The following is a 26,464-nucleotide window of genomic DNA, read 5'->3' as shown; positions in this document are numbered from 1 at the left end:
TCTCTTCAACTTCCTCCTTCAGGTCTGCATAATTTTTTAGGGGGTGGAGGGCAGAATGTAACCACCTTTCATAGTGAAGAGGGTGGGGGTGGGTTTTTTAAGAAGCTTCATGGGTGTCAAGAGAAGTCCTCAAGGGCACCACTGCACCCATGTGGCAACCCCAGTCCGATACTAAGCTCATAAATATTGGAAAGCCAATAAATATTAAATTCAGCAAAGGCTCCTAAGGCCAAAGTGCACATTCACAGAGGAGGCTGCCTTTTGCTTCTCTGCAGGATTTATCTTCCTGGTCTCGCTGCCTTCTAGTCGCCCTTTCCTGGCGGGCTGGTAATTGTGCTACCTTTGTGCACTGGTTGTGACTGGATGATTCAATCCTTCCTGTTGTGCTTTTGCCCCAAAATTACTCAAATTTACTCCAAAATTACTGAGAGTCAGTGTGGTGTGGGAGCCAGTGTGGTGTAGTGGTGAAGATCGGTAGACTCGTAATCTGGGGAACCGGGTTCGCGTCTCCGCTCCTCCACATGCAGAAAGCTGACCTGGGCTAGTCACACTCCTCTGAAGTCTCTCAGCCCCACTGTTTGTTGTGGGGGAGGAAGGGAAAGGAGAATGTTAGCCGCTTTGAGACTCCTTCGGGTAGTGATAAAGCGGGGTATCAAATCCAAACTCTTCTTCTTCTTCTTCTTCTTCTTCTTCTTCTTCTTCTTCTTCTTCTTCTTCTTCTTCTCTTCCTCAGTGGAGTTTTCCTGTTGTTCAACTGCATGAGTGCCTAATCAAGGGGCATTCCATTTGCATTCAGAGGATGCACATTTCTGAGACGAAGTAATTATTATTCTCTTTCACAGTAAAAGTTTTCAGGAAGTAAAAAAGGTACAGCTAAGTTAGAAGAAAATGTGCCTCAGTTGTTCAGAGAAAGCTGACTTGCAACCTTAGGGCATTTATTATGTGACCCAGAAGCTTAGCATTTTGAGAGACCCTACAGTCATTGTGTCAAAATTTAGCTGTCATAGTTACTGGGGCAGAAAAAAATTACTAGAGGCTTGTAAATTGTGCTAAGTAAACAGAAATGCAGGTCATTATGTTGTTCAGTTTTCATGATCTATTGAAGTTCATAGGTCAGGATTTTTCAGTTAGTGACAAATTATCTGCATTTTTAGCAGGGGTGAGGATATTAAGGCCTGGGAGCCAAATGCAGTCCTTCGGGCCTTTCAAACCAGCCTTTGGGCTTCCTCAGCTCTTGCGGGCTGGAATGTGTCTTGAACTGTAATCATGGCCTTTGACACTTGGAAGGCATATTTTTAGGACCCACACTATTCTTGTGATTGCAATTTGTTTTAAATTGATATGACTTGCTCTGGAACCTTGGAGTGAAGGGCAGGCAGATCAATATGATGATGATGATGATGTGTGTGTTTGTGTGTATACACACACACACACACACTGTATTTTTCACTCTATGAGACGCACTTTTTTCTTCCTAAAAAGTAAGGGGAAATGTCTGTGCATCTTATGGAGCGAAAGCATGGTCCCTGGAGCCGAATTGCCCAGGGGCGAAAAGCAGATCATGCTTTCTTCTTCTTCTTAGAATCATAGAATCATAGAGTTGGAAGAGACCACAAGGGCCATCGAGTCCAATCCCCTGCCAAGCAGGAAACACCATCAGAGCACTCCTGACATATGGTTGTCAAGCCTCTGCTTAAAGACCTCCAAAGAAGGAGACTCCACCACACTCCTTGGCAGCAAATTCCACTGTCGAACAGCTCTTACTGTCAGGAAGTTCTTCCTAATGCTTAGGTGGAATCTTCTTTCTTGTAGTTTGGATCCATTGCTCCATGTCCGCTTCTCTGGAGCAGCAGAAAACAACCTTTCCCCCTCCTCTATGTGACATCCTTTGATATATTTTAACAGTGTCCTTCTTGAACTGTGGTGCCCAGAACTGGACACAGTACTCCAGGTGAGGTCTGACCAGAGCAGAATACAGTGGCACTATTACTTCCCTTGATCTAGATGCTATACTCCTATTGATGCAGCCCAGAATTGCATTGGCTTTTTTAGCTGCCGCGTCACACTGTTGGCTCATGTCCAGTTTGTGGTCAACCATGACTCCTAGATCCTTTTCACATGTACTGCTCTGAAGCCAGGTGTCACCCATCTTGTATTTGTGCCTCTCATTTTTTTTGCCCAAGTGCAATACTTTACATTTTTCCCTGTTAAAATTCATCTTGTTTGTTTTGGCCCAGTTCTCTAATCTGTCAAGGTCGTTTTGAAGTGTGATCCTGTCCTCTGGGTCTTCTTCTTCTTTTTGAAAGAGGCAAGTGGGTGTTGAAACAAAGCCGCTGATCAGCAAGCGATTGGTGATAGAGATGAGGCTGCTGGTAAAGGAGGCTGCGTGGGGCGGGGGGGGGGGGGTAAAAGCGAACTTGCAAGGAGTGGAGACAGGAATAGGAAAGCAATGAGGGGAGAAATTAGAAGAAAAGGAGGAGGAAAAAACTGCTCCAGCTCGGGGAGGGACGTGATAAAGGAGGCTGCCTGGGAGGGGGGAGGTAAAAGCCCATGGATCCTCAGGATTTTTGCATTGAGTCATCCCAAATTCACCATCACATCACATAGCATGTCCATGGCTACAGCCTGCACCAAAAAAACCATGCATCTACTGTTTCCTGGGGCCTCGGTGGCGCAAAAACATGGTTACAAAGCATGGATCCATATGGATCCTCAGGATTTTTGCATTGGGCTACCCCAAACTCACCGTCAAATCACATGTCTGTGGCCACAGCATGAACCACAAGAATCATACACCCACTATTTCGTTCAGAATATTTTTTTCCTAAAAACTAGGTGCGTCTTATGGAGCGAAAAATACAGTCTGTGTGTGTGTGTGTGTATCTACACACACATTCTGCGCTGCTTTTGAGAGTGGTGTGCTGAGCTCTTGGGTGCCTAGGCTTGTGGACCACCTTGGGTCACCCCCAAAGGTAAGTACTCCCAGCGGTGCCCCTCCCCGCCTAAGCACGCCACGATTCATACGTAATGCAAAAAGTCAAAATGTTTCTGCCATGAAGTACAGTGTATTGGAGGTAAGAAAACAGCACTCTCTCTGGAATCTACCGTAGTCATAATGAATAGTGTGCTATGAGCTAAAACAGGTCTGGGAGTGAGACTGAGATGGATTCTGAACAAAGATATGAGAGAGAGAAGCTAATGTGCTTTCTTTTTAAAAAATATTCATATATAACTGCAAACTACCTTATTCAGTAGCACTAGGCTACAAAACTCAAATGGCTAGGCAAGATTTGCACCATTAGCTATGGAGTTGTGCACTGTGTGAAGGGGTTGAATTAACTTTGCTGTGATTAAACTTTAATGTTTTGTTGCTGTTCTTTCCTTCAGTGTGGTCGTTGACAAGGGAGTCATTTCCAATTTTATATTGTCTGAGGCTATTGGCCACTTTAGTGAAGAAAACTCAGTAATACCATAAGTGGGATTAATTAGTGGAAGATAGTGATTTTCATCTGCTCAATTGTATTTAGCTTGATTGGATTCTTTCCCCCCATTTTCCTTGTAATTTGTATATTTATCTAAGGGGTTGTGAACCTGTGTATGGTGAACGTGCTGCGTTAGCGTACAATTCTGTTCAAATTGTGTCCCCCTTCCCTTTCCTCTCCTCTCTAAAGCTGAGAACCACCTTCTCTTCTTAGTTCTCAGAAAGCCTACACTTTCAAGCCATTCATAAAAATAAGCATAATGCCTTTCTATAGAGGGAAGCATATTTTTGTACCTGTTCCCAGTTCAGAGCTCGTTGGTATGCCAGAAAGGAAAAAAAAAGAGAGCTGAGGTTTCAGGAAGAGAACACGCATATAGGAAAGAAATTCTTCCTGCCTACCCAAAGGGTTTTTGAGCTCAGCCAAATAGTCTGTACTTCCATGTATGTCTTTTTAGTCTGTCTGCTAGCACTGAGTGTTCCATTTTCCAAGTGACTCACTGTGAATACTCACTTTTGGGGGAGGTAGTGGAGGGAGGAAGCAGAAGAGTGGCTTATTACACAGATTATTCTGCAGATATATTTGGCCTGATTTTAAACATATGGGCTGCAATCATGTCTGTTGCTGTATCTCTTCTTTTTCTAACACCCCCCCCCCATGCAGTCTTAGGCAAAAAACAATTTGGCTAATGCTGCTGTGACATTCAGTTTTGGCACTAGTGCAAAGCTTGCATCCTCCCACCCTTTTAATGAACATGCTCTGCCTAGAAATTCTGTCGCATGTACCAGCGTGTTGAGTTGCTTGGAAACGGGATTCTAAAGCCAGGCTCTGGTGCTTTGCAAGGTACTTTATTTTTTAATAAGGAGGAAAAAAGTGCGTGACAACCCTTCAAGTTGGCACAGGTTGCAATCGGAAGTGTAGACTGTTCTGTTTTCCAGCCATGACTGATGCTCTTTTTTCCTGGGTCAGCCACATGGTAGTCTGGGCCAGTCTGGGCCAGCTTGACCTGGAAGGCTCATCATTTTTTCCCCAAAGTATCAATGCACAAAAAGACATTGGTGTTTCTAGACTAAAGTTATTGTAATACATTTTTGCATGCAAATTTTATTTCAGTAGTGAGCCATAGAAAGAACACGAACTGCTCAGTAGCCCCCTTCTGCAAGAGGATGCAGGTTTAAAGCCACATCCGTGCTCAGCCCCCTGGCCTCCCCCCCACCCCTCTGCAGAAGGCTGGACCAGTTGAACAGAAGCAGGAAGGTGTTGGGGTTTGTCACCTTAATTCCCATATTTGGGTGGAGACTGGAGCACAGCAGTGAGTGACCATTGAAAAAGGCAGTTGAAAAGCCTCTGCAGAGAAGAGCTGCTTCTCTGTTGGCATCTTTGACCTGAGTCCATATGTAGCTGCTCCTGCCCCCTATTCCTAAAGAGAACATGAAACTGTCAAACTCCCATGTCATACAAGATAGGCTATTAAGGGTATCTTTATGATAGATTGAATTGTTGTAAGACGCTCTGGAAGCCAATCCTGGCTGAAAAGTAAGGTTTAACCCACCCTTTTCCCAACTTAGTTCCCTTCAGATGTTGGTTGACTTCAACTCTCATCCGTTTTCTGCCAGCATGGCAATAGTCAGGGAAGATGAAAGCAGTAGTCCAAAACATATGGGGGGGGGTGCCAGGTTGGAGAAGCCTGCTATAAATAAATGACAGGTCTTTTTTTCTTTTTTCTTTTTTCTTTTTAAAGTAGGAGCCACAGTATATCTCAGACTTAAAATATAGTAAACTCTATTTACTGTTAGTACAATAGAGACCTTTAGGGGTTTACTTAGCTTGAAATATGAGGATTATAAATAAAAGTCACTCCAAGCTAAAATCAAATAACCAACTGCAAATTGATTGCCTATCTCATGATCAATCTTTTATTAGCTCTCTGTTTCTCTAATGATAGAAAGGGTTTGCTGTAGAAACTTTCTGAATCCAAATGAGAGATACAGTCATACCTCAGGTTGCGAACGCTGCAGGTTGCGCGTTTTAGGATTGTGGACTGCGCCGAACCCGGAAGTACCGGAATGGGTTACTTCTGTGTTTCAGCGCATGCGCAGAAGCGCAAAATGACGTCACACGTGTGCACAGACGCAGCACTGTGGGTTGCGAATGCTGCGGGTTGCGAACGGGCCTCCCGCACGGATCACGTTCGCATCCCGAGGTATGACTGTATTTAAGTTCCTTGGTGTACCATAAAAATAACTTAGGACATATTTTGTTTATCTCCTAAATAATTGTTTTGAAATGTTTTTCAATTGTAAAATTCATTTTTATAATTTTCTGCAAGAAGAGATTCTTAGAAAAGGAAGGGAAGGTGAAGGAAGCCAGAACAATTGTCTCAACTCCTCCTGATTGTTCCTTTTTGTTACATGTCTCTCATCTTAAATATCAATCTGGGCACCAGCTCTCTCTGGTATATATGTAGCTGGCATAAAATCTGGTGATACTCTTGCTTTTCCTTAGCAGCAGAGTCAGGCAGTCATGACTGCAGGGCTTTTAAAGGGCTGTTCTTATAGCATACTAATGAAAATATAAAGTCAGTGCCTGGCTATACTTTTGGGGGCCCACAGAGCAAAATCAGGCAGCTCGTTCAGCATGGAAAGGTGTAATGAGAATATTGTGGCCCAGAAGATGCATACAGGCAGCTCCTCCACTTGCATGTGATCTACTTGCGCACAACCATGCACACATGCAGTGGAGATGGAGGAAGAGAGCTGGAAAGTCCTTGTGGCTCACGAGGAGACCCTCCCCAGAGCTCAAAGACTTTCCATGGTGCTCCCCACTTATGCACATTTCACTTATACGCCCCCCCCCAGGGGTCCGGAATATAACCCACATCAGTGCGAAGTTGCCTATATAATTCTCATGAGCATATTGGGTATCATACTGTTGCTGGTTGAATTCTGCAATATAGTCTTAATCTTGAAATAGTTGGACTTAAAAAGAAGGAAATATTCTTTAAATAATAATAATAATAATAATAATAATAATAATAATAATAAATTAACAACACCAAAACAGTGCAACATTATAATGCTGATATGCTGCATCTGGACATGATGCTTAACAGTAGTTTTGTGTGCTGTGAATAAGCCACAGCAAACTTTGCTCTCCCCTCTCCCTTCTCCTCCCACATGGCCAGGAGGTTACTTCAGAAGTTTCCACTTTTGTTTAACTATGGTTTGTTGCTTCATCCAAACTGACAAAAAGGCTACGATTAATTATGGTTTGCATAATAGTTTCAGGTTGACTTTGTTTTACATCATCAGTCATCAGTCATCAGTTTCATGAAACAGCAAACCATGGTTTAGCAAAAAGCAGAAGTAAAACCATGTGAATTCCTGTCCACACAAGAGAGGAAAAAGTAGCTCATGAACCTGATGCTTGCCGCAGCTCATTGTAATTCATGCAATTTACACTGAACTGGGGTTTGGCATGGCGCTCAAACGCAGCTGTAGACACCTTTAAGCAGTGTGAAAAAAATTAATGGATTTCTGTGTTTGGTCATTTTCAAGTTACAAGGAGTAGAAACATTTTGAATTATGGATGTATGATGAGTATGCAAGTGGGATGCCCTCCCCCAATAATTTTTATTAACGATTTCCTAGTTTACAAAAGCATGTGCATTGTCTTTTTTCAAGTTGTGTTTTCCACAGATCACTTTCATTTGTTGCATGCAGTATTAGGCTGGGAAGGAAAGGGGTGCGTGGGTGGGGGTTAGTTAAACTGAAAACATAATCAAATCACAATTGAAAATGCCCATTGATGACAATATATTAATAATACCAAATACCAAATCCTACCGCTTTATTCCTGAGTGAGGATTATGAAGCGGGATGGGGGAAAACTTCTCTGTTTGGTGAGAGTAGTGCTGACAGTTTGTGAAAATGGGCCACCGGAAATGCTTTGGAGACCTTGTTTTGAATTGTGAAAAACACTTAAGGCATAGAGCCCAGCCAAATCATTTGGGCATATATTGCACTGGCAGGCAAATTCAGGCTCTTTGAACAAATATCAAAATGGGCTGTAGTGGTTTTGATCAGTGAAATGAAGAAAGGAAGAACACTTGCTTTAGATATTTTTCTGGCCTTAATTAAAATCGCACAGTGCTTCTGTAACATCTTTGAAGGTGATGCATGTATGTCAGATGGTAAGTGGCTGCAGAAATCCTTCTCAAGATTTAAAGGCAAAAGCCCCAAGGAAGAGCAGAATTAAATATGGGAACCTACAAGGATATCACATCTCTGCCTGCAAACAGAAATCTCTCCAGTGATGTGAGGTAGAGCTGCTTGTGTAGAGCTACCTTGTGTATCTTTGCAAAGCAAAAAAGATTTTCCTGCCAACCCTTTTTTTGTGTTAATCCCAGGACATAAAGTCAGTCCTAACTGTGTGGCTTGTCAGCATTATCAGGATCTGTGCGTTTGAAGCCTGGTCCATCCTGTACGTATGGCTGATTTTTGCTGCAAGTATGAGGTGACTGTACTATGGCTGTCTTGTGTGCCCAGTTTAACATGGCACCACACTTTGTTGGGAACCGAAGGGGCCATTGTGCTGCCTCCCTTCCCCTGTAGGTGGATTGTCCATAGATTGCGTATTTAAAATGCTGTCTGCGTAGAATGTTAAGATGCCTTGTAATCTTCCATGTACAGAGAGACTTGGAAAGAAGACTTGCTAAATTGTGTGCTCATGGGCAGATAAAGGGATGCTCTGTTTGCACAAGATGTTACACTGTCTTTGGGAAGGCAGGCATGTAGGCTTATGTTGCTGGCAGCTATGGAAGCCGGCAGCTAGGCTGGCCTGTCTGGCATATAGCCAAACCGGTTGATAACAATGCCTCCAAATTTTTATGAAATATGTATATCTGAGCTCTGTACCTAGGTACCTTTTTGCCACTGAAAGTAGAGGCACAACTATCATTTTGATAGTTGAACTGTTTCCAGCTGCTGAACTGTTTCCATAAATGGCCATAAATGGTTGCTAGCTAGATGTGCTCCCTAGGAGAGATGCTTTTTGCATGTTTAACCTTAGTACTGTTGTGGATACCAGGAGAACTAATGAAAACATTTCTCCCCCAATTTTATTTCTCTTTTAAGCAGAACCAACTTCCATTTCCCACCAGGCACAGGGCCAGAAAGCTTTTTGTCTTTGAGTTTAATGGTAGAAGGAGCATGCCATTATGACAATGCAAAATAGCCCAAATCTAAAAATTAATAGTTGGGCATTTTAAAGTAGTGATTTAATACAGCCTTGTATTGAAACTCATCCAATAGCCCTAAGTGACCAGGTATTCCATGTAGAGAAGTGAGTGAGCTGGCAAAGGAGGAAGAATTGCTCAATTCCTTCTCTGTCTACTTGGTTTCATTGCTGGCCCATCCCTCAGTTGCCCTTCCCCTACTAGCCTTCTAAGTGGCAAGCATCTTTCATTTCTATGGTGGTCACAGATGTGTGTTAGGAAATCCCTCTTCTTCAGCAAACAGGTAAACACTTAAAATCTTGATTTAATACATAAATTTCATACAAAAAAAATTGCAAAGTGCCCATTAATTTGTTCTCATGCCTGCGGTTTGTGGGCCAAGCGCTCACACAGCCTCTTTAAAGAATAAATTACCGTATTTTTCGCTCTATAAGACGCACCTGACCATAGGACACACCTTGTTTTAGAGGGGGAGAACAAGAAAAAAATATCTCTCCCTCTCTGCTCAGCGCCCCTTCAGTGAAGCCGCAGGAGAAACAGAGCCCCTTCCATTTCTCCTCCCACTTCACTGAAGGGGCGCTGCGCAGCTCTCCCTCTCTGCTGAAGCCAGGAGAGTCTTGCTCTCCCGGCTTCAGCAAAAGGAACCCGAAGCCTTTGGAGCACAGTGTGAGGTCCCGCTGCGCTCCAAAGGCTTCAGGGGGCTATCCCTGAAGCCTGGAGAGCGAGAGGCGTCGGTGCGCACCAACCCCTCTCGCACTCCAGGCTTCAGCGAAAGCAACGCGTAGCCTCCGGAGCATGGAGGGAGCGCTCCCTCTGCGCTTCGGAGGCTTCACGTTGCTATCGCTGAAGCCAAGGTGCCTGTATTCGCTCCATAGGACGCACACACATTTCCCCTTAATTTTTGGAGGGGAAATGTATGTGCGTCCTATAGAGCGAAAAATACGGTATCTAAATATTTTTCTTATTTTCAAAGGGTGTGCTGAGCTATGCTCCATTTCAAGCTTTTTTTCTTTTTTGGTAAATCAAGCATGAGTTTAATTGGTTCTGACTAGACTTGCCACATTTTGGAAATGAGCAGGCAAATTTCCAGTTCTGTACTTTCTAGGCGCTGTATGTGCTTCTGCATGGAAGTATATTTCCCATCTTCATACCAGGGCTGCTGCCACTCCATAGTTGGCCAGATTTTGTTCCAGGGGAAAGGAAGGAGAGAACTGGAGAATGTGTTGAGTGGCTGCTAAGCCACGATAATAGGATGCAAAGTGTGAAGTATCGTTATAAAATCGCATCCCATGTTGAACTGTAACCTCTCTGGTGATTTTGTGTGCGTAGGTTTGCCATCTTCTTTTTACAGCCGTAGCTGGGAATACCATTGTATCCACAATAGAATATGTCTGGCGGGGCTTTATTGTATTTAAAGAATTTGGGGGGGGGGAGAGATGTTAAGTTACACAGAGCAATTTGAGGGTGGCCGCTACTAATGATTTACAGATTATTATTATTATTTTCATTTTTAAATTTTTATTTAATGGCAGCTTTTTGCATTTCACTCTTCCTTTCGTCATCCTGATATATGGCTTTACTGATTTCCACTCAGCTTAATCCATTGGTAATATAGAAGTCTTACTTTAAAAATCTTCCAATTTTAATATTTCCAGGCTCATGAATTTATATGGCATCTTCAGGTTTTTAAAAATAGGTATGGTGCACATATTTTTTCTGCAAAGCATTTTCTTTCTAGCTGCAGAATTGTAGACATTTATTGCATGGTTTGGGACTTTGTCAGGGCTTGAATTGAGGCCTAAGGCTAGGATTGGTGGCTGCCATCTGTCTCAATCTGCAAAAAGGATCAGAACCAGGTAATCAAACGTTACTGAAACTCTTATGAACAAAAATAGGTCAGTAGCCAAGGACTAGGAATGTTACTAGGAATTCCTAGTGTTACTAGGAGTGTAGAGATCACATCCAGGAATCCAAGCAACATTTTGTGGCACTTCGGAAATGGCAGGAAATAATAATAATAATAATAATAATAATAATAATAATAATAATAATAATAATAATAATAATACTGCCCTATACTTGTAGGACAAAGTACAATGTAAAATGTAAAACATAATAAAAATAATTAAAACACTTAACAATACTAATGTGTACAAACCAATAACATTTCCCAACAAAAGCCCATAAACGATACCCTGGCCCACAAATAAAGATACAAAATCCAAATTAACTTATAACATTTTAAAACACTCTAAAACAACCCCCCACCAAATAAAACACCCATCCAAGTTAAAAACTCATTCCTGTTAAAACCATAATTGTAGCACAAGGGGGTTGGCCCACGCCTTGTTTCACCGCTTCAGTGGTGGCACTGCTGGGGCACCCTGCCTCCAGGGCAGGCAGGCAGGCAGGCTTTATAGAGCTGCCCCGGCACACCTAGCTGGCGTGCTTCCAGTGCTTCCTGCTTGCCCAGGGTCCTGGTCCTTGCCCTACTTGTTCAGCTGCAGGCAGGTCCTGGTCTGGAAGTCCCACAAGTGGCCGCAGGTCCAGCAGGTGGGGGGAGATGGAATTCCCAAAATGGACAACCTTGCTTGTACTCTATCCCAAAGTAAGGAAGATAGAGATGCTTCCTAAAAACAACAACAGACAAACAATGCCTCTGAACCCATTTTCCTGTAATTTAGCCAATTTAATCCAGTTTGGAGGCAATAGCCTTTAAATTTCATCCATTTCTGTCAAAAGGAAAACAAAATTCCCAGTAGTGAATTGTGGGTGGTGGAAGGAAGGAATTGGACTTAGACAGACCCTGAACATGAATTGGAGAGCCTACAACAGCACCTGGGACTAAGGCCGGTGTTTCCCAAACCATGAAATTGTGGCCTGATTCAAATCTTGTTGTCTACACTTTTGACTGAGTATCTGAAGGAATACCTGAATCACAGAATTGTAGAGTTGGTAGGAACCCCAAGGGCAATCTAGTCCAACCCCTTGCAGTGCAGAAATTCTTTGCCAAACATGGGGCTTGAACCCATGACCCTGAGATTAAGAGTCTCATGCTTTACTGACTTGAGTTCCCACATCAACCTGCAGTGATGTCAGCAAATTTATCGTTCCCTTATAGGTGCCTCTGCCATCTGACATAAGAGAGAGGGATTTGATGGTGCTCCATTTATGGAACTTACCCCAGAGAGGCCTACTTTTTATCCTTTCCCTGCCAATCAGCTCTATTTTTGTTCTCCCAGCCCTTTTAAAGTTCTGAGCTTTAATTTGTATTTACTGCTTCTGTGTTGTGAACTTTCTTGGGCACAGTGCGCACACATACACTGATGCTGATAATGCTAAATTGTGGTTATGACACTGAGTCCAGAGCTTTGGCTCATGTGCTCCTTTCCATAAGTTGCTTGGTTTTTTAGCTTCATGTCACAGCAATATCTATTGAAAAGCCAAGAGTCAAATGCTGCATTTTATCAGCTAGTGCTGACTCTGCAGCAGACTCCTTATGAATTCTTTAAATACTTTGAATTATGATATTGTCCATTTGGGGTGGCACATGCTAATATTGATTTAAAAGTTGGGGATCACCAAGTAACCTTTTATTTTAAATCCCCATTTATTAACACCACGGTTTCTATAAATGTTCAAGTTTCTATTTGCACCTGTGGCTTCCTGCTGTACCAGAGGTTGGAAGGGCAAAGGTGCTACTTCCTTTTGGAATCCAGCTCAATATTTTTCTCATCCTGACAAAAGTATACAGGAAGGAAGGAAGGATCTGGCTGGGACTAACCCATTAACAAGACTTTCCAACCAGAAGAATATGCATAAATGTCCTACCAAAGCATAAATGCATAAATATATCCTACCTATGTTTGAGTTTCTGTGAGCCATCTTACAGTTTTGGAACTCTGAAGTCTACCTGGCAGTGATGGAAAAAAGGATTATTGTCAGCACAGCTATGGGATTTGGAGGTCCCAAGGCTAGCAGATCAGCCCCTGACACAGCATCCTGTGCACGTTTTTATCCATTTCAGTTCCAGTGGGAACTTGCTTCCTCCTCTCCCTTCTTGCCTGTTGGGATAGTTTAATAACCTCTGCATGCTCACAAATATTTGACCTCTACTTCTGAGACTTGACTCTCAGTGCCCAGCCATATGGACTGAATAAAACAAAGCTTTAAAACAAGAAATAAGTTTGTGTTCTTCTAGCTTCCTGTGTTTATATGGTCTGTTTTGGGTGGTGTTAAAGCTGATGTCCAGCTGCTTCCTCTACAAGACTGAAAGCCAGGTTGGAACTTTGACACTGAATGAGCCCCAGATGTAAAACAAAAGAGGTGTGCCATTGTGGAACATAAGGGGCAGAATACCAAGCCATTGTGCCATGTTCAGCTAAACTGTATTTGTGTGAGATAAATAAATATCTTCCTATTGTGAAGGATAGCATTTTAAAGATGCGTTTTGACTTCATTGAAGCCTCTTCTACAAAAGTCTACTTTATGGTTCCTTTGCATAGGAGAGTATAAAGCTTTGCTCCTCAGAACAATGAAGATCTTCCCCCATAGATGGGCAAATTGGATTGTATGAAAACAAGCCCAAACTCTCCATGTTACATAAATCCAAGTTTCAATTTTTAGTGTAATGATCCATGTTTCAACCAAAATATTAATAAATTGTGTAAGTTGAGGAATTGCATTTAAGAGCTTAAATTCTTCTCCTGTGTTTGACAATGTCTGCAATGAATACAGGCTTTTCTCCTATGTTTAATGGCAGTGTGGTGCATAGTTGGGATGGGAAACCTGTGGCCCTCCAACTCCTATCAGCCCCAGCCAGCATGGCCAGTGGTCAGGGATAATAGGAGTTGTAGTCCAATAGATTCCCTATCCTTGAAAAGCATGACAACACCCCTGGTAGTGTCCACCATTTTTGCTCTCAAACTATGAATCACATCTACAGATAGCTTTATAAGTGTTTGTGTTGCCTCCCTTAGGAAACAGGTTGCTTCCTTACATCCATTGCAAATTATGTCCTTGGTTAGTAGAACTGACACCCCTTACATCACTCTTCTCTAAAATGCAAATGGCTAGTATAGCATCTCTCCCTGGAGGCAGCAAGATTGATGTGGATCATCTGTTCCACCTAGACCTTCCATTGATCTGCTCGCCTGGGCATTAATGGAAGGCTTATTTCAAAGAATATCTTGGTTGTGCATCCAAAGAGATGCATTGATCATAAACTACAGCCTAAGCTGCCTGCCTCTTACATACATATATGTGTAATAATATAGCAAAATTTGAACAATTTGGAAGCAACAAAGTGCATTTTCTTGCAGCATAGAAATAAATCTTCAAAGCCAGCATGGAGGGCAGATACATCAGCATGTGCTTGCAAGGCATCCCCTTCATCTCTCTCAGGCTTGGGTAGGTGTCATTGCCCTTAGATTGTGCCTGAAATGAACAGAGCAGAAGGCTATCTGTAAATGTCATTGTGGCACTCATATTCTGCCTAACACTTCTTCACAGACTGCAGTTGCTGTAGATACATTTTTCTTTAAAAGAATTCCTGCTTGGCAGGGGGTTGGACTCGATGGCCCTTGTGGTCTCTTCCAACTCTATGATTCTATGATTCTATTCTATGAATTGCTGTAAAATAGGTGTGAATTGTTTTATTAGCCATTTCCTCTTTTCTTTTTTTTGCTGTTTCCAAGTAGCCAGAAGGTCCAACTCTGAGATGGCAGTAGCTCTAGGCTGATGCAGAATTTAAAGGGGTGGGGGTGGGGAGTGTTTATCTGACTGTAAGGTAGAAGCAGGATTCAGATTTGTATTGACAAGCTTGTTGCTCTATTGAGTTTGGTGGATGAGGGATAAAATAAATGACTTTTGAATTGGAAATGTATTTCATTTCTAGCAGGGGCAGGGCACTTGCTCAGTTGCATGGTCATTAGGTAAAGGTAAAGGACCCCTGGACAGTTATGTCCAGTCAAAGGCGACTGTGGGGTGTGGTGAACATCTCGCTTTCAGCAGTGGCGTAGCGTGGGGGGTGCAGGGGGGCCGCGCAACATTTGGGGGGGCGCGCTCGCTGCCTCCGGAGTTGCCGAAGGGCCTCGGGTGCAGGCTGTAGCAGAGCCCCATGTCTCGCGGAACTGACGAGCTGTGCGCGCGTCCGGGCTGAAGGTGTTCGGCAGGCAGCGGCTCTCAGCGCTCGCCGTGGTCCCCGCTTGTCAGGGCCGTGGAGGGCACTCCAGGCAACCCCTCCTCACAGCCCCGCCGCTGCTGCTGCTGGGCCATGTTGCATTTTCCTCGCCTCTCTGCCCTCCTCCTCCTCCGGGCAAGTGGCGTCATTGGGGCGCCAGCGCCAGCGGCAACTCGCCTCAAATCACCTGACACAGACCCGCCGCCACCATGGCTACCTTACCGTAAATACCCCAGCCCAGGCAGCAGCAAGAAGAAGCTGGCAGCGGCGGCAGGTTAGGGGTTAGGGGGCGCAAATTAATTGCCTTGCCCCGGGTTAGGGGGCGCAAATTACTTGCCTTGCCCCGGGTGCTGACAACCATTTGTCCATAGACAGCTTTCCATGTTATGTGGCCAGCAGGACTAAACCGCTACTGGTGCAACGGAATACCACAATGAAAACCAGAGTGCATGTGCTTTCGAACTCATCCCGTCTCGGGGATTCAAATGGCAGATCTTCCGATTGGCAAGCCCAAGAGGCTCAGTGGTTTCGACCACAGCATGGCAATTATGCTGCACTGTCACACACTGATCTAGTTTCCTGTGCTTTCTAACATCTGTACAAAGTTCTTAGGAGCTCTCAACTGGAAGCTCAGGGTGAGGTTCCATCACTACAAAGATGACACTGCAGCTCTGTTTCTCCTTGCCATCTGCATCAGGGGATCCTGTGCAGGTGTTGGATCAGGATCTTGAGGTAGAGAGAGTCGAGTGACTGCCAGTAAACTGAAACTGAATCTTGAGAAGATGAAAGTTTTGAGGCTTGATGGTTCCCAAATCTGGGAAATAGGAAGGTGACTTGCTGAAGATAGGGTCGCACTCTCCTTAAAGGACCATGTGCATAGAATTCTCCCATGCTCTGTCACTTGAGGTCCTAGTGGCCTCAGTAAAACAGAGGGCCTCTTTCCAGTTATGGATGAACCATCAGCTACTGCCATTCCTGGATGGGGATAACTTGGCCTCAGTTATCCATGATCTAGTAATATCCCACTTGGGAGATTGGATTGAATTGGGGTTCTGCAGCTTAACAATTGTCCTTAGAAGCAAATATTGCTCAAGTTGCTGGACAGTACTTGGGAAGAAACATTTAAGATTACACTGCAAGTCTGCTTGCCAGATGACAAACTGGTATATTAAAGTTATAGTAATGTGAAATATTCTTCTACAGTTTTCTGTTGCAACAGTAATGGAGAACCCAATGACCACTTCATCTCCCTCGTCACATTTTCCAGAAGATGGCGGCTCAAAGGAGAGTAATGACATTGTTCCATCAGGGTAAGCAACTGCTCCTCTAGTTTTGGCTCATGCATACATAGTCCACTATAGGACCTACAATGGTGATTTGCTGAATATTTTTCCTTTGCTTTGGTTTAAAACACCCACTTCTAAACTCTGTCTTCAGTGACTTATTGATACTTGTTTAGAAAAACACTTAGCATTTCCCTTTGTATGTTGGAGAGGTGGTTTTCATATGGTGCTTATTCATACCTGAAATAAACTGCACCCAAAGGGTGATCAGCTGAGGTAGATTTCCTTAGTATTGGTGATGAGATAGACCTGCATAGTTTTTAAGACGATAGAGTATATGAGCCATGGCCACTGGCCGCTTCCTAAGGGGATGCTTTGCCTTTGACAGTGCCCTTTTTGGTAGTTTTTTGGTAGAAGCCCTCTTATAAACGCTCCAAGGAATGGGATAGAGCTAGTGGTTAAAGCTCAGTCTTTCATCCCAAGCTCCAGCATGATGACTGTTTAGTCTTCCTTGGGCTTTAGAACATCATTCTGTTGGAATACTTGATAACTGGGATAGACGGTAAGAGAAATTGTTCTGGCAGGTGCAACATGCCGTGTTCTGACGGTCATTCTTGTCAGCATCGCCTTTGAGCCAGTACCACCAACTGGACTCACACACTTCAGCCCCGACTGGGCTAGGCGAGCTGGGTAGCACTTCCAGAGACCACCTTCTGGACAGGAACAGGTCAAAGTGCTGTGGACTCACAGCTTAGAGTTGTGAGCACCGGATTCACTTCCACAAGAAGACAGTCGTCGCACAGCAGAGTATAGCAGAGTATATAAACGACTCGGAGAGCAGCTCTGTAGAATATCTTCTTTATTCTATCTATAGCTACTATACAACTATATACAGAGCTTAATGGGTTCTCTAAGCATAAAGAATGCTACACTACACTGAGTGTCTGCAGCTGCTCTTAGCAGCAACCTTATCTATACACACGATCTCTAACACCCAGTCTCTCTATCTATCACACTGACTGACTGACTGACTTACTTGGTGCTGGAGTAGAATAAGTAGAGAAGCAGAACACGCCTCCTTCTCTCTGGAGAATCAGCAGACTCATCAGGAGATTCTTGGTTATGGGAGGGGTGAAATCTCCTCAATTCTTTGGCACGTGTTTCTTTCCAACTACTTTTGATATTTGCAATATCACACAATATCCCAGGGAGTAAAATAGGAAGTACCTTTTCCTAACAATTGTGGGACTATATTGCAAAACTACCTATTTTCCCCCCAGGCTAAATCATTCAGAAGGATCGTGCACTGGCAGTGCCTCCCAGTCCGCCAACAATCCAGATTTTGCAGAGGACTTGCTGCACAGTCAACTGTTGCGAAATGAGTCATCTAATAAAGCTGAAAATAGCGAGCCAAGGCCTGAGGAGGAGGTAAGCAGAAATTAGAAGAAGTCGTCTTCCTCCACCTAAATTCTCTATCCATTCATATCTTCAAAAAATAAAACAAGAGAGTTGATTATTTGGAATTTGATTAGCATTCCTCTCCTCTGTAAATGGATAACACCTGCAGTGAAACAGGTTATGCTGTCATTCCTAATCCTTCCTTGAATGAGTGACTGACAGTATAGAACTACAGCAATCCTAGGAAGCTGGCATAAGTTACACCAGCTTAAGTAAAGCTCAGGAAGCCCGGGGCGGGGGGCAAACACGGCTGAGGTGGTCCTAGCCTGGTGTGGTGGAAATAAGCCACTGAAATACAGAGAGGCCACCCCCCCCCATCAACAAGGCGATGGGAGCTGCACCCACCTGTTGACATGCAGGGGATAGTTCCCAGGTGCCCTCATCAGGTAGGTACAAACTGTGAGGTCACACAGAGATAACCCATGAGAAGCTGCTCAAATATCAGCTGGTAATTCCCAACATCATTTTTTTCTGAACTTGCTAAATTCTTTGCTACAGCATTTGCTTTGTGGCAAGGAGTTCCCATTACCCAGCTTTCCTCAAACTAAGTGCAGTCATTGACTCTGGGGATATTGTGGCATCCTCCCCATTTTAGCCATAATTTGTGGATCCAGAGGCTTTAGGTGCAGAAGGCACTTTTCTTTTAGTCCCTCCTCCCCTACTTCCGTTATTTTAATGTTGTATTTTATTTTTGTTTTTAAGTTGTAATCATTCATCTTGTTTTTATTATTGCTTGTAAGCCGCTCTGAGCCTGGCCTTGGCTGGGGAGGGCAGGGTATAAATAAAACATTATTATTATTATTATTATTATTATTATTATTATTATTATTATTACTACTACTACTTCCCACAAAGCATTTTTACTCATCTCCTGTAATGTCTTGCCCCATTCTCTTTTTACAGCCAACATGTACTTTACCCCACCCCCTGCCAACCCCCACTCCAGTTTCTTTCATCCTTCCTTCCTGGTCCTTTTACATTTTCTTCTTCTCTTATTATAAGAGATTTCTTTTTATTTTCTGTTTATTTCTTTAATAATAATAACAATAATAAATATTAGACTTTTATCTCAGTTTCTAATTACCTTCAACACCTCCTGTGCCCTTTCCCCTCAGAGGCGGGAAACATTCCCCCCACCCCCACTTCTGTATCCTGGCCTCCTCTACTCAGCATGCAAGGAGTTCCTGGTGCGGACGCTTGCCCATCCAAAAGGCTTTGGCACGGCTAGTGGGTGGGGCACAGGGGCCCACCTGAAAGTGGCTCAAGACCCATGGGCACATCCCAGCCTACTGTTTGAGAAATATTGCTGTGGATTCCCAAACCGTTTAAAATTTATTAAAATTGCGGTTGATTTTCTGGCAGCTTTGTCTATTTTTAAAACCTTAGTACATTTTGTACGTACTTTGAGTGTGGCTTATCCCCAAATGTTCTGTTTTAACTCTTCCTAACTTTTCATCAGACCTTTCAAACCATATCAGTCTTGGTTTATTTATTTTGACATTTTTTAGTCTTTAAGGTTCCACAAGTTTTTTTTTGTTTTGGCTGCAGGAGACCAACATGGCTACCATGCAGGAAATTTTTGAAAACATTTTTTTTGGGTTGTGTGTTTAAATCCACAATAAAATTATCTACAATTCTTAATAATTTCTGATTTTGGCTTTACCAGTGAAAGCCGATTCTGCCCAAATTTAACCCTTACACTCTTATCTGATCCTCACCATGCCCCCTTCTCCATTACTTAACAACTTTGCTTGTTGAACACAGCTTATTTTTTGATGTAATTGATCATGCCTGCTTGGCTGAACCATAATTTGACTGTTGAAAAAGAGTACAGTGGTACCTCGGGTTAAGTACTTAGTTCGTTCTGGAGGTTCGTTCTTAATCTGAAACTGTTCTTAACCTGAAGCACCACTTTAGCTAATGGGGCCTCCCGCTGCCGCTGCGCGATTTCTGTTCTCATCCTGAAGCAAAGTTCTTAACCTGAGGTACTATTTCTGGGTTAGCTGAGTCTGTAACCTGAAGCGAATGTAACCCTAGGTACCACTGTACCAGGGATGTTTACTGAAGCTGTGTGTGAATGATAAAAGCATTTGAGATGCTAATGTAGGTTTAAACCTGGAGCAGGGATCCATGGCCCTCCAGATGCTGCTGGACGCCCAGATTCTAACACCCCTGACCACTGGCTCCGCTGCCTGGGGCTTATGGGTGATGGGAGTCTGACAACATCTCAGAGGCCACCTGTTGTTGTTCTTCCCTCCAGCTTTAAAGGAACTGATGTCTCACACTGAACTTTCCTCTCCCTGTCTTTGTAGCAAAGAACTAAGAGAGGAGGCTGGTCCAAAGGGCGAAAGAGGAAGAAACCCTTAAGGGATAGCAATGCTCCTAAATCTCCCCTAACAGGTTACGTGCGGTTCATGAATGAGCGGAGGGAGCAACTTCGAGCGAAGAGGCCAGAAGTTCCATTCCCAGAAATCACCAGGATGCTGGGCAATGAGTGGAGCAAACTCCCTCCTGAAGAGAAACGGGTACTATTACGTTACTTTCCTTTATTCTGGAATTTGGTGATTTATTTCAAAGATTTCCCAGGTGATAACAGAAAGTCTATTCAGGTAACTAAAGAGGGATTCTAGAAAATTACGTGCTCATTTTAGATAGGTAGGGCCTAAATTTTCTCTGCAATGTAACATTGCCCTGTGAGTCTTCAGGAGAGAATCACAAAGTATGTCAGGACAAGAGTTTGCCTTTGCCCGTAATGGGAATGGGGAAATGGCAAGCCGGATTGCTAAGAGGTAGAATTGCTTCATGCTGTACATTCATCAGCACAGCTGGTGTCTTGGAAAAGACAGGATGCATATTGAAAATGGGGGTGCTGTTGACGATTTATCCTTCCACTTAGAAGGGCTGCTAGTGATGCAGAGAAAGCTAAACTCACTAGGGTTTTGGGTAGGAAGATTTGCTTCATTAGTCTATTTTTAATCAAAAGATCCATCCCAGAATGGGGATTGTGAAGAGGGGGCTGAGGGTTTGCTTGCTTGCTTATTTCCTTTATATCCCATGGGCCCGGAGTGGCTTACGGCAGTTTTTATAACAGTGCAATCCTACACATGCTGCCTACTCAGAAGCAAATGCCACTGAAGAGCAGTGGGGTTCTTTCCTGGGTAAGTGGGTGTAGGATTGAAGCATTAGTGATAATAGTTTTGTGCCCAAGGGACTTGCAATCTGCAGAAATGGAATGGTTTAGGGAATAGGAGGCCGAATAAAGAATGCCATTGTAAGCATATACCACATCGTTAATAACCTGTCCACAAAAACATCCAAAAAATGGTGCTTCTTGCATGTGTTCCAAGAGGTGCTGCAGTGTGAGTTACCCAGGAGATAGCTGGATCTTCATTCCCACCATGCCTCATCCTGTTTTCCCCCTTGGTGTTTGCCCCTCTTGGCCACAGCCTGTAAATGCTTAGAATTGACATCAGCTGTGGCCACACATTTTCTCTGCATCAAGCAAGAGAACCTCGGGAACCAGCAGTGGAAAGTGGGGCACCCCAGGCCTGGTTAGGGAGAAGCTGGGATATAGTCTGTCATCAGAGACCTTGCAATGGAATTGCTGGATGGGGGCGAGGAAGCCAGGATGCCACCACCTCAGCTCTACCTGTGATGCAGGGCGACCTGGACCCTTGAGAATTGCTCCTGTGCCCAGTTGTGGAGGACTTGCAGCAAGGTGGGGAGGGAAATTTTGGCTGCAGTTACGAGCACGCTTACGTTAGGAGTAAGCCCTATTGAAAAGAGTGGAATTTGTTTTTAAGCAAATATGCCTAGGATTTCTCTTTTGGAAGCGGGTAAGTCTGAAGGAGTAAAGAGGAAGAATAGCAAAGAGCTGACTGAGATAAACCCCTGCTCCCTACATAGTTAATATAAGAGCAGCCGTGCTGGAGCAGACCAAAGCCACAATTCTGCTTCAGTGGCCACCCACATGCCCATGGAAAGCTCACAAGCGTGGCATTTATTTCATAGGATCACAAATTGAAGAGTTAAAAGGGACCCGGAGGTTCATTTAGTCCAACCCCCAGCTATGCAGAAATTTATTTTGTTTCATAAAAGTTATACACCACCCAATTATTAAAAACAACCTTAGAGTAGATACATGACTGGAAGAGCCACCTGCCGTCATTCCCCAGCAACCAGTACTCTTAGGCATCCTGCCTCTGATTCTGAAGATAGTGATAGCCATGGTAATTAGCCACTGATTGCTTATTCAAAATGGGGGTATCCTGTAGGCTTACATAAAAGCATTACGATATTGGCGTATGTGTATGAGGGTTACCCCAGGGCCTCCAGCACCAGAATCTCTTGTATTGCATCTTGTATACAGATATGTGCAGTCACTCTGGCCCTCCACAATTATTTGCCTCTCTAGAATAAGTAAAACTGCCCATACTCTTCTCATTCACCACCAGTTTCTAGATAAGGCTATAAAGTAGAATAAGAGGAGAGGCCTGGAACAAATTTAAAACCAAATGGAAAAGGAGGGAAGAGAAGCCTTTATGGAAAAGGGCACAATCGTCTCCATGCTAGCTTGTTTCTACTTTACACATTGACAGCCCCCTTTGAAGTCTTCTGCAACCAAGCTCCGTTCATTAAGCAAATGTGACAGAATGCTCCAGGCAACATTTGATATGATTTCTTTAGAACTATATTCAAGCTCATCACTGTTATGAAAGCTAAAACTCTGGATTTGATTCATCCCATACGGATACAAGGGTGATGTGATTTGTGCATGTGAAGTTAAACTTGAGATGCAATCTCTTTGTCTTTTCCATTTATAGCCCACCCCATTGCAAGGGTTCAAGGCAGGGACCCATTACAATATAGGTGTACTCACATTGGCTTGTCTTGGCTTAACTCTGGCAAGTAAGTGCCACTTCAGATTGGATGGTTTTATGTATTCAGAACAGCATAAAGTGGACATATCCAGAGGATGGATGTTACACAGATGAGGAGCAGCCACAGAGATGTCTTTCTGTGTATCCTTGACTTTGGCATACAGAAGAAGGAAGCCTCAGCTGACCTTAACCTTTGGCATTCAGTTTCTCCATTTACACTTGTCCGTTCTGCTTATTCAAAGACTGCAGCAGAAGTTGACCTGCCTGGTTGACTTGCTTGGTGCACTGAAGCAGGGGACGAATGATCTCTTCTCTTATTGCAGCGCTACCTTGATGAAGCAGATAGGGATAAGGAACGTTACATGCGGGAGCTGGAGCAGTACCAGAAGACTGAGGCGTACAAAGTTTTCAGCAGGAAAGCACAGGACAGGCAGAAAGGCAAATCGCATCGACAAGGTACTGAAGTATGGCATAGGAGTCCTTAAAAGTAACTCGTAGAACTGTTGACTAGTCTGTCTATTTTGTTCTCATTTAACAGGTATTGAATAATGGTTTGCAGTAGGTCACGGCCACTCCATTTAACTTGTTCTCCCTTCCTTGCTTTGAGCACAGGATGTACCTGCAATATGGATGAATGTATTACTGTATTGGTCCAAATATAAGCTGCACTTTTCCCCCAAATTCCGACCATGAAAAATTAAAGTGCGGCTTGTGTTCGCGACCTTATGATATCACTGCTGAAACAGCTGCCCCGGAGGGCCATCGGGGGTCCAGGACAACGGCGCCTATCCTGACCGTGGCCCCCAAGCCTCCCCTGAACTGCTGGGACAAAGGTGGGGAGGCCTCCGGCAAAGCGGGCGCGGCTCCCTCTCCCCAGAGATCAGCCTGGGAGCGTGGGGCAACAGTGCGACGCCCACCCGCCGCTCCCAAGCTTGCCCCTAAGCACAGGTCAGTTGCAGACCATGGGACTTGCCCTGAAGGCAACACAAGTATTTTAAGCACAACATTTTTTTGTGTTTTGAAGGCACAGATATCTCTGTTGTTCACTGTGAATGTAGCCCTAATGTTATGGCCTGACCATAGGTTGCGAAGCAGTGATGGGTGATCCCCACCTCCTCAAACAGGGTTGGATCAGAAATAAGCCATGCTATTCCCCATCCCGTCTGTAAAAGTGAAAAATAACTTGGCTTGTTTTTGAGCCAATCTGAATTTGGACTGGAGGCCAGCAGCAGCAGCAGCAGCAGCAGCAGCAGCAGCAGCAGCAGCCCTAAACTCCAAGCTTCCCTCCCTTATCTCTCCATAAGCCTCCTTGCCTGCCCCCTGTTCCTCCAAATACTCCCTTCCTTCCTTCCCTCCCACCCACCCCCACCCCTTTTTTCTGCCCCACATGCCTGGCTGCTGCTGACACTCTTAATTTGGGGGGGGGGGGGGGAGAACAGGAACAGGGAAGTACCACCTCCTTCTGGTGCCACATCCAAGAAGCCCACAGGGAAACTATTGAAATACCCCTTGGGAGAAACTGCATTTCCCAGGATTGACTTAGGGACACATTTGCAGTGGTACCTCGGGTTAAGAACTTAATTCGTTCTGGAGGTCTGTTCTTAAACTGAAACTGTTCTTAACCTGAAGCACCACTTTAGGTAATGGGACCTCCTGCGGCTGCTGTGCCGCCGCCGCACGATTTCTGTTCTCATCCTGAAGCAAAGTTCTTAACCTGAGGTACTATTTCTGGGTTAGCGGAGTCTGTAACCTGAAACTTCTGTAACCCGAGGTACCACTGTATTTGGGTATTCCCCCCCCCCCCCGAATTTTAAAGGTGCTGCTTATATTCGGGTACGGCTTATATTCGGGCCAATATGGTACTTATCTATAACGAAGAGTCTTGTGCAACAGATTAACATGGGCACCACTTGTACCCTCTTTCTCCCCGCCATCTCCCAAACCAACTTCTCATGCCCTGTATGTCTTGCTAGCAGCAGGTATGCAGGGGGAGACTGGAATTCCTTAAACATTGCACAGGTACTCCAACTCCCTTTTAAAAGCAAGGGAGGAAAGAGTTTCCCTGACCTGTAGCAGGTAGAATAAATATAAACAGATGAACTCCTACAGCAGGGGTAGGCAACCTAAGGCCTGGGGGCCGAATGCGACCCAATCGCCTTCTCACTCCAGCCCGTGGACAGTCCGGGAATCGGTGTGTTTTTACATGAGTAGAATGGGTGCTTTTATTTAAAATGCATCTCTGGCTTATTTGTGGGGCATAGGAATTCATTCATTTTTAATTTTTTTCAAAATATAGTCCAGCCCACCACATGGTCTGAGGGATGGTGGACTGGCCCATGGCTGAAAAAGATTGCTGACCCCTGTCCTATAAACTAATTTTACTCTGAAGGTGATAGACAGCTCCAAATCCACAAAAACTCAGGTGTAGCCACTCTGCTCCTCTTAAAGATAGTCACTTAAAGAATGGTTGCTTCTGGAATCTTTTGTTGGCCCTGACACTGGGTGTCCCAGTTCCCATGATATAGAGGCACAAATGTATGTTTGAATGCATTGCATCCTCAGGGCGCTGGACAATATATAGACCTGTTGTTGTTTTATTATTAGTATTAGCAATAGTATTAATGTTAGTATTAGTACTACTACTACTACTACTGTTTATTACCTGCTCTCTTCACCCCAAGGTCCCAGGGTGGGCTTCACAATATTTAAACACAATTTTTAAAACAGTTTAAAACAAAACTTTGTCTCTACCTATCACAGCAATGGTCATTTTTTAAAAAAGTTACAAATAACCTGGAATAACCATTCTCATAGGGATATATAGTGTAACTAGGAAAGGAATTATGGGATGTGTCTCAAAGTTACTCAAGAAATTGTTTCCCTCTTTCAAAATTCATTTTGCTTCTCTTTTTGTTTTGTTTTTTCCAGAAGGAGCACGACAGGCTGCCCATGACCATGAGGTAAATTTGCTCATACAGCCAAGCCTGACTTTTAAATAATACTGTAGTTTAAGTTTGGCCAGGGGTGGGGTGGGGTGGGGGAGAAGTGGGGGGGGGGGTGACATGATCCAAGTGTGAATTGTGTGATGCTGATCAAGGAACAAAGGGAAATAAAACCATGATCTCGGCATACGTGATTTCTTTGTTTCCTTGGCTTTAAATGGAGCTCCATTTAGTACCTTTTCTGGAGTGCTGTTCTTATCACAGTACTCTTACCAACAAGCTAGGTAGACTGTTTTCTATCCCAAGGTGCTCCTGTATGCAGTCTCCCAAAGCCAACTTGCTCCATTTCATTGGCCTATGTAAGTAAAGCTCTCAGCCAATTTCAGCAGCCTGAGTTCACTTCTAGCGGAGATGTTAATAAGGTGTAGCTTTTTCATGCATACATAAAATAAAATAAAAAATCCTATTCCTATTGATCTTAATGGTATTGTCCCAGGCAGGCACTTGGATTGTTTAGGGCAGGCTGACAATTTTCAGTCACATATTTTGTAATGGGTAGGTAGGTGGCTTGAAAGAGCACTGGTGTTGATTTAAAAATTGTTATCTGACTGGGAGTAATACAAAATCGGAAATGATAATGAAAATTTCAAGATAGGCTTTGCTGACATTTTCTGTGTGTTTGTTACTCCTCCCTGCCCACTCCACCCCACCTCCCAATTATTTCTCTGCTAGTGTCATCAGGTTTGGGATAATTTGTGGAACCTGAACACTGGGGCGTATTCTAGCAGTTCAGAGAATTATTTTCCAGACTGACACTTGGTACAAATGTCCCTCTGTTTCATTTTAAGGATAATGAAAGAAGCATTGGTTTTGTGTTTCTCTTCTAATTTATGATAAATGACACTAAGCCTGAACATATTAGTCCTTTGCAATGAAGTGGTAATCAAATCCGTATGATTTTAATCCCAGGAGTGAGCCTTAGAGTGGTTTAAGTACATAGGAGCC

The 26,464-nt window shown here is 43.8% G+C and overlaps 2 protein-coding genes across 16 annotated transcripts in view; both read left to right on the top strand.

Annotated features, from left to right (window-relative positions):
* Positions 1-26,464, top strand: part of RCN2 (reticulocalbin 2) — a 1,080,843-nt gene that overhangs the window by 208,165 nt on the left and 846,214 nt on the right. The gene's annotated exons all lie outside the window — the stretch shown is intronic.
* The window catches only part of HMG20A (high mobility group 20A), a 51,720-nt gene that overhangs the window by 16,562 nt on the left and 8,694 nt on the right, over positions 1-26,464 (top strand). For 6 of the 15 annotated variants that reach the window (XM_083698429.1, XM_083698424.1, XM_083698417.1 and 3 more), the window contains exons 2-6: positions 16,100-16,206; positions 17,460-17,607; positions 19,950-20,162; positions 22,841-22,973; positions 25,446-25,477. In XM_083698429.1, coding sequence (XP_083554555.1) covers positions 16,118-16,206; positions 17,460-17,607; positions 19,950-20,162; positions 22,841-22,973; positions 25,446-25,477 — 615 coding nt within the window. In that variant the 5' untranslated portion in view covers positions 16,100-16,117. Of the gene's footprint in view, positions 1-14,036; positions 14,125-16,099; positions 16,207-17,459; positions 17,608-19,949; positions 20,163-22,840; positions 22,974-25,445; positions 25,478-26,464 lie in introns of all 15 variants that reach the window. The other 9 variants (XM_083698426.1, XM_083698430.1, XM_083698425.1 and 6 more) reach the window with 3 other exon arrangements.

The sequence above is a fragment of the Podarcis gaigeae genome (assembly GCF_964106915.1).
Source record: "Podarcis gaigeae genome assembly, chromosome: 9".
Classification (NCBI taxonomy): domain Eukaryota; kingdom Metazoa; phylum Chordata; class Lepidosauria; order Squamata; family Lacertidae; genus Podarcis; species Podarcis gaigeae.
The sequence above is the reverse complement of the archived record's forward strand: the minus strand, read 5'-3'. Positions and strand labels throughout refer to the sequence as shown.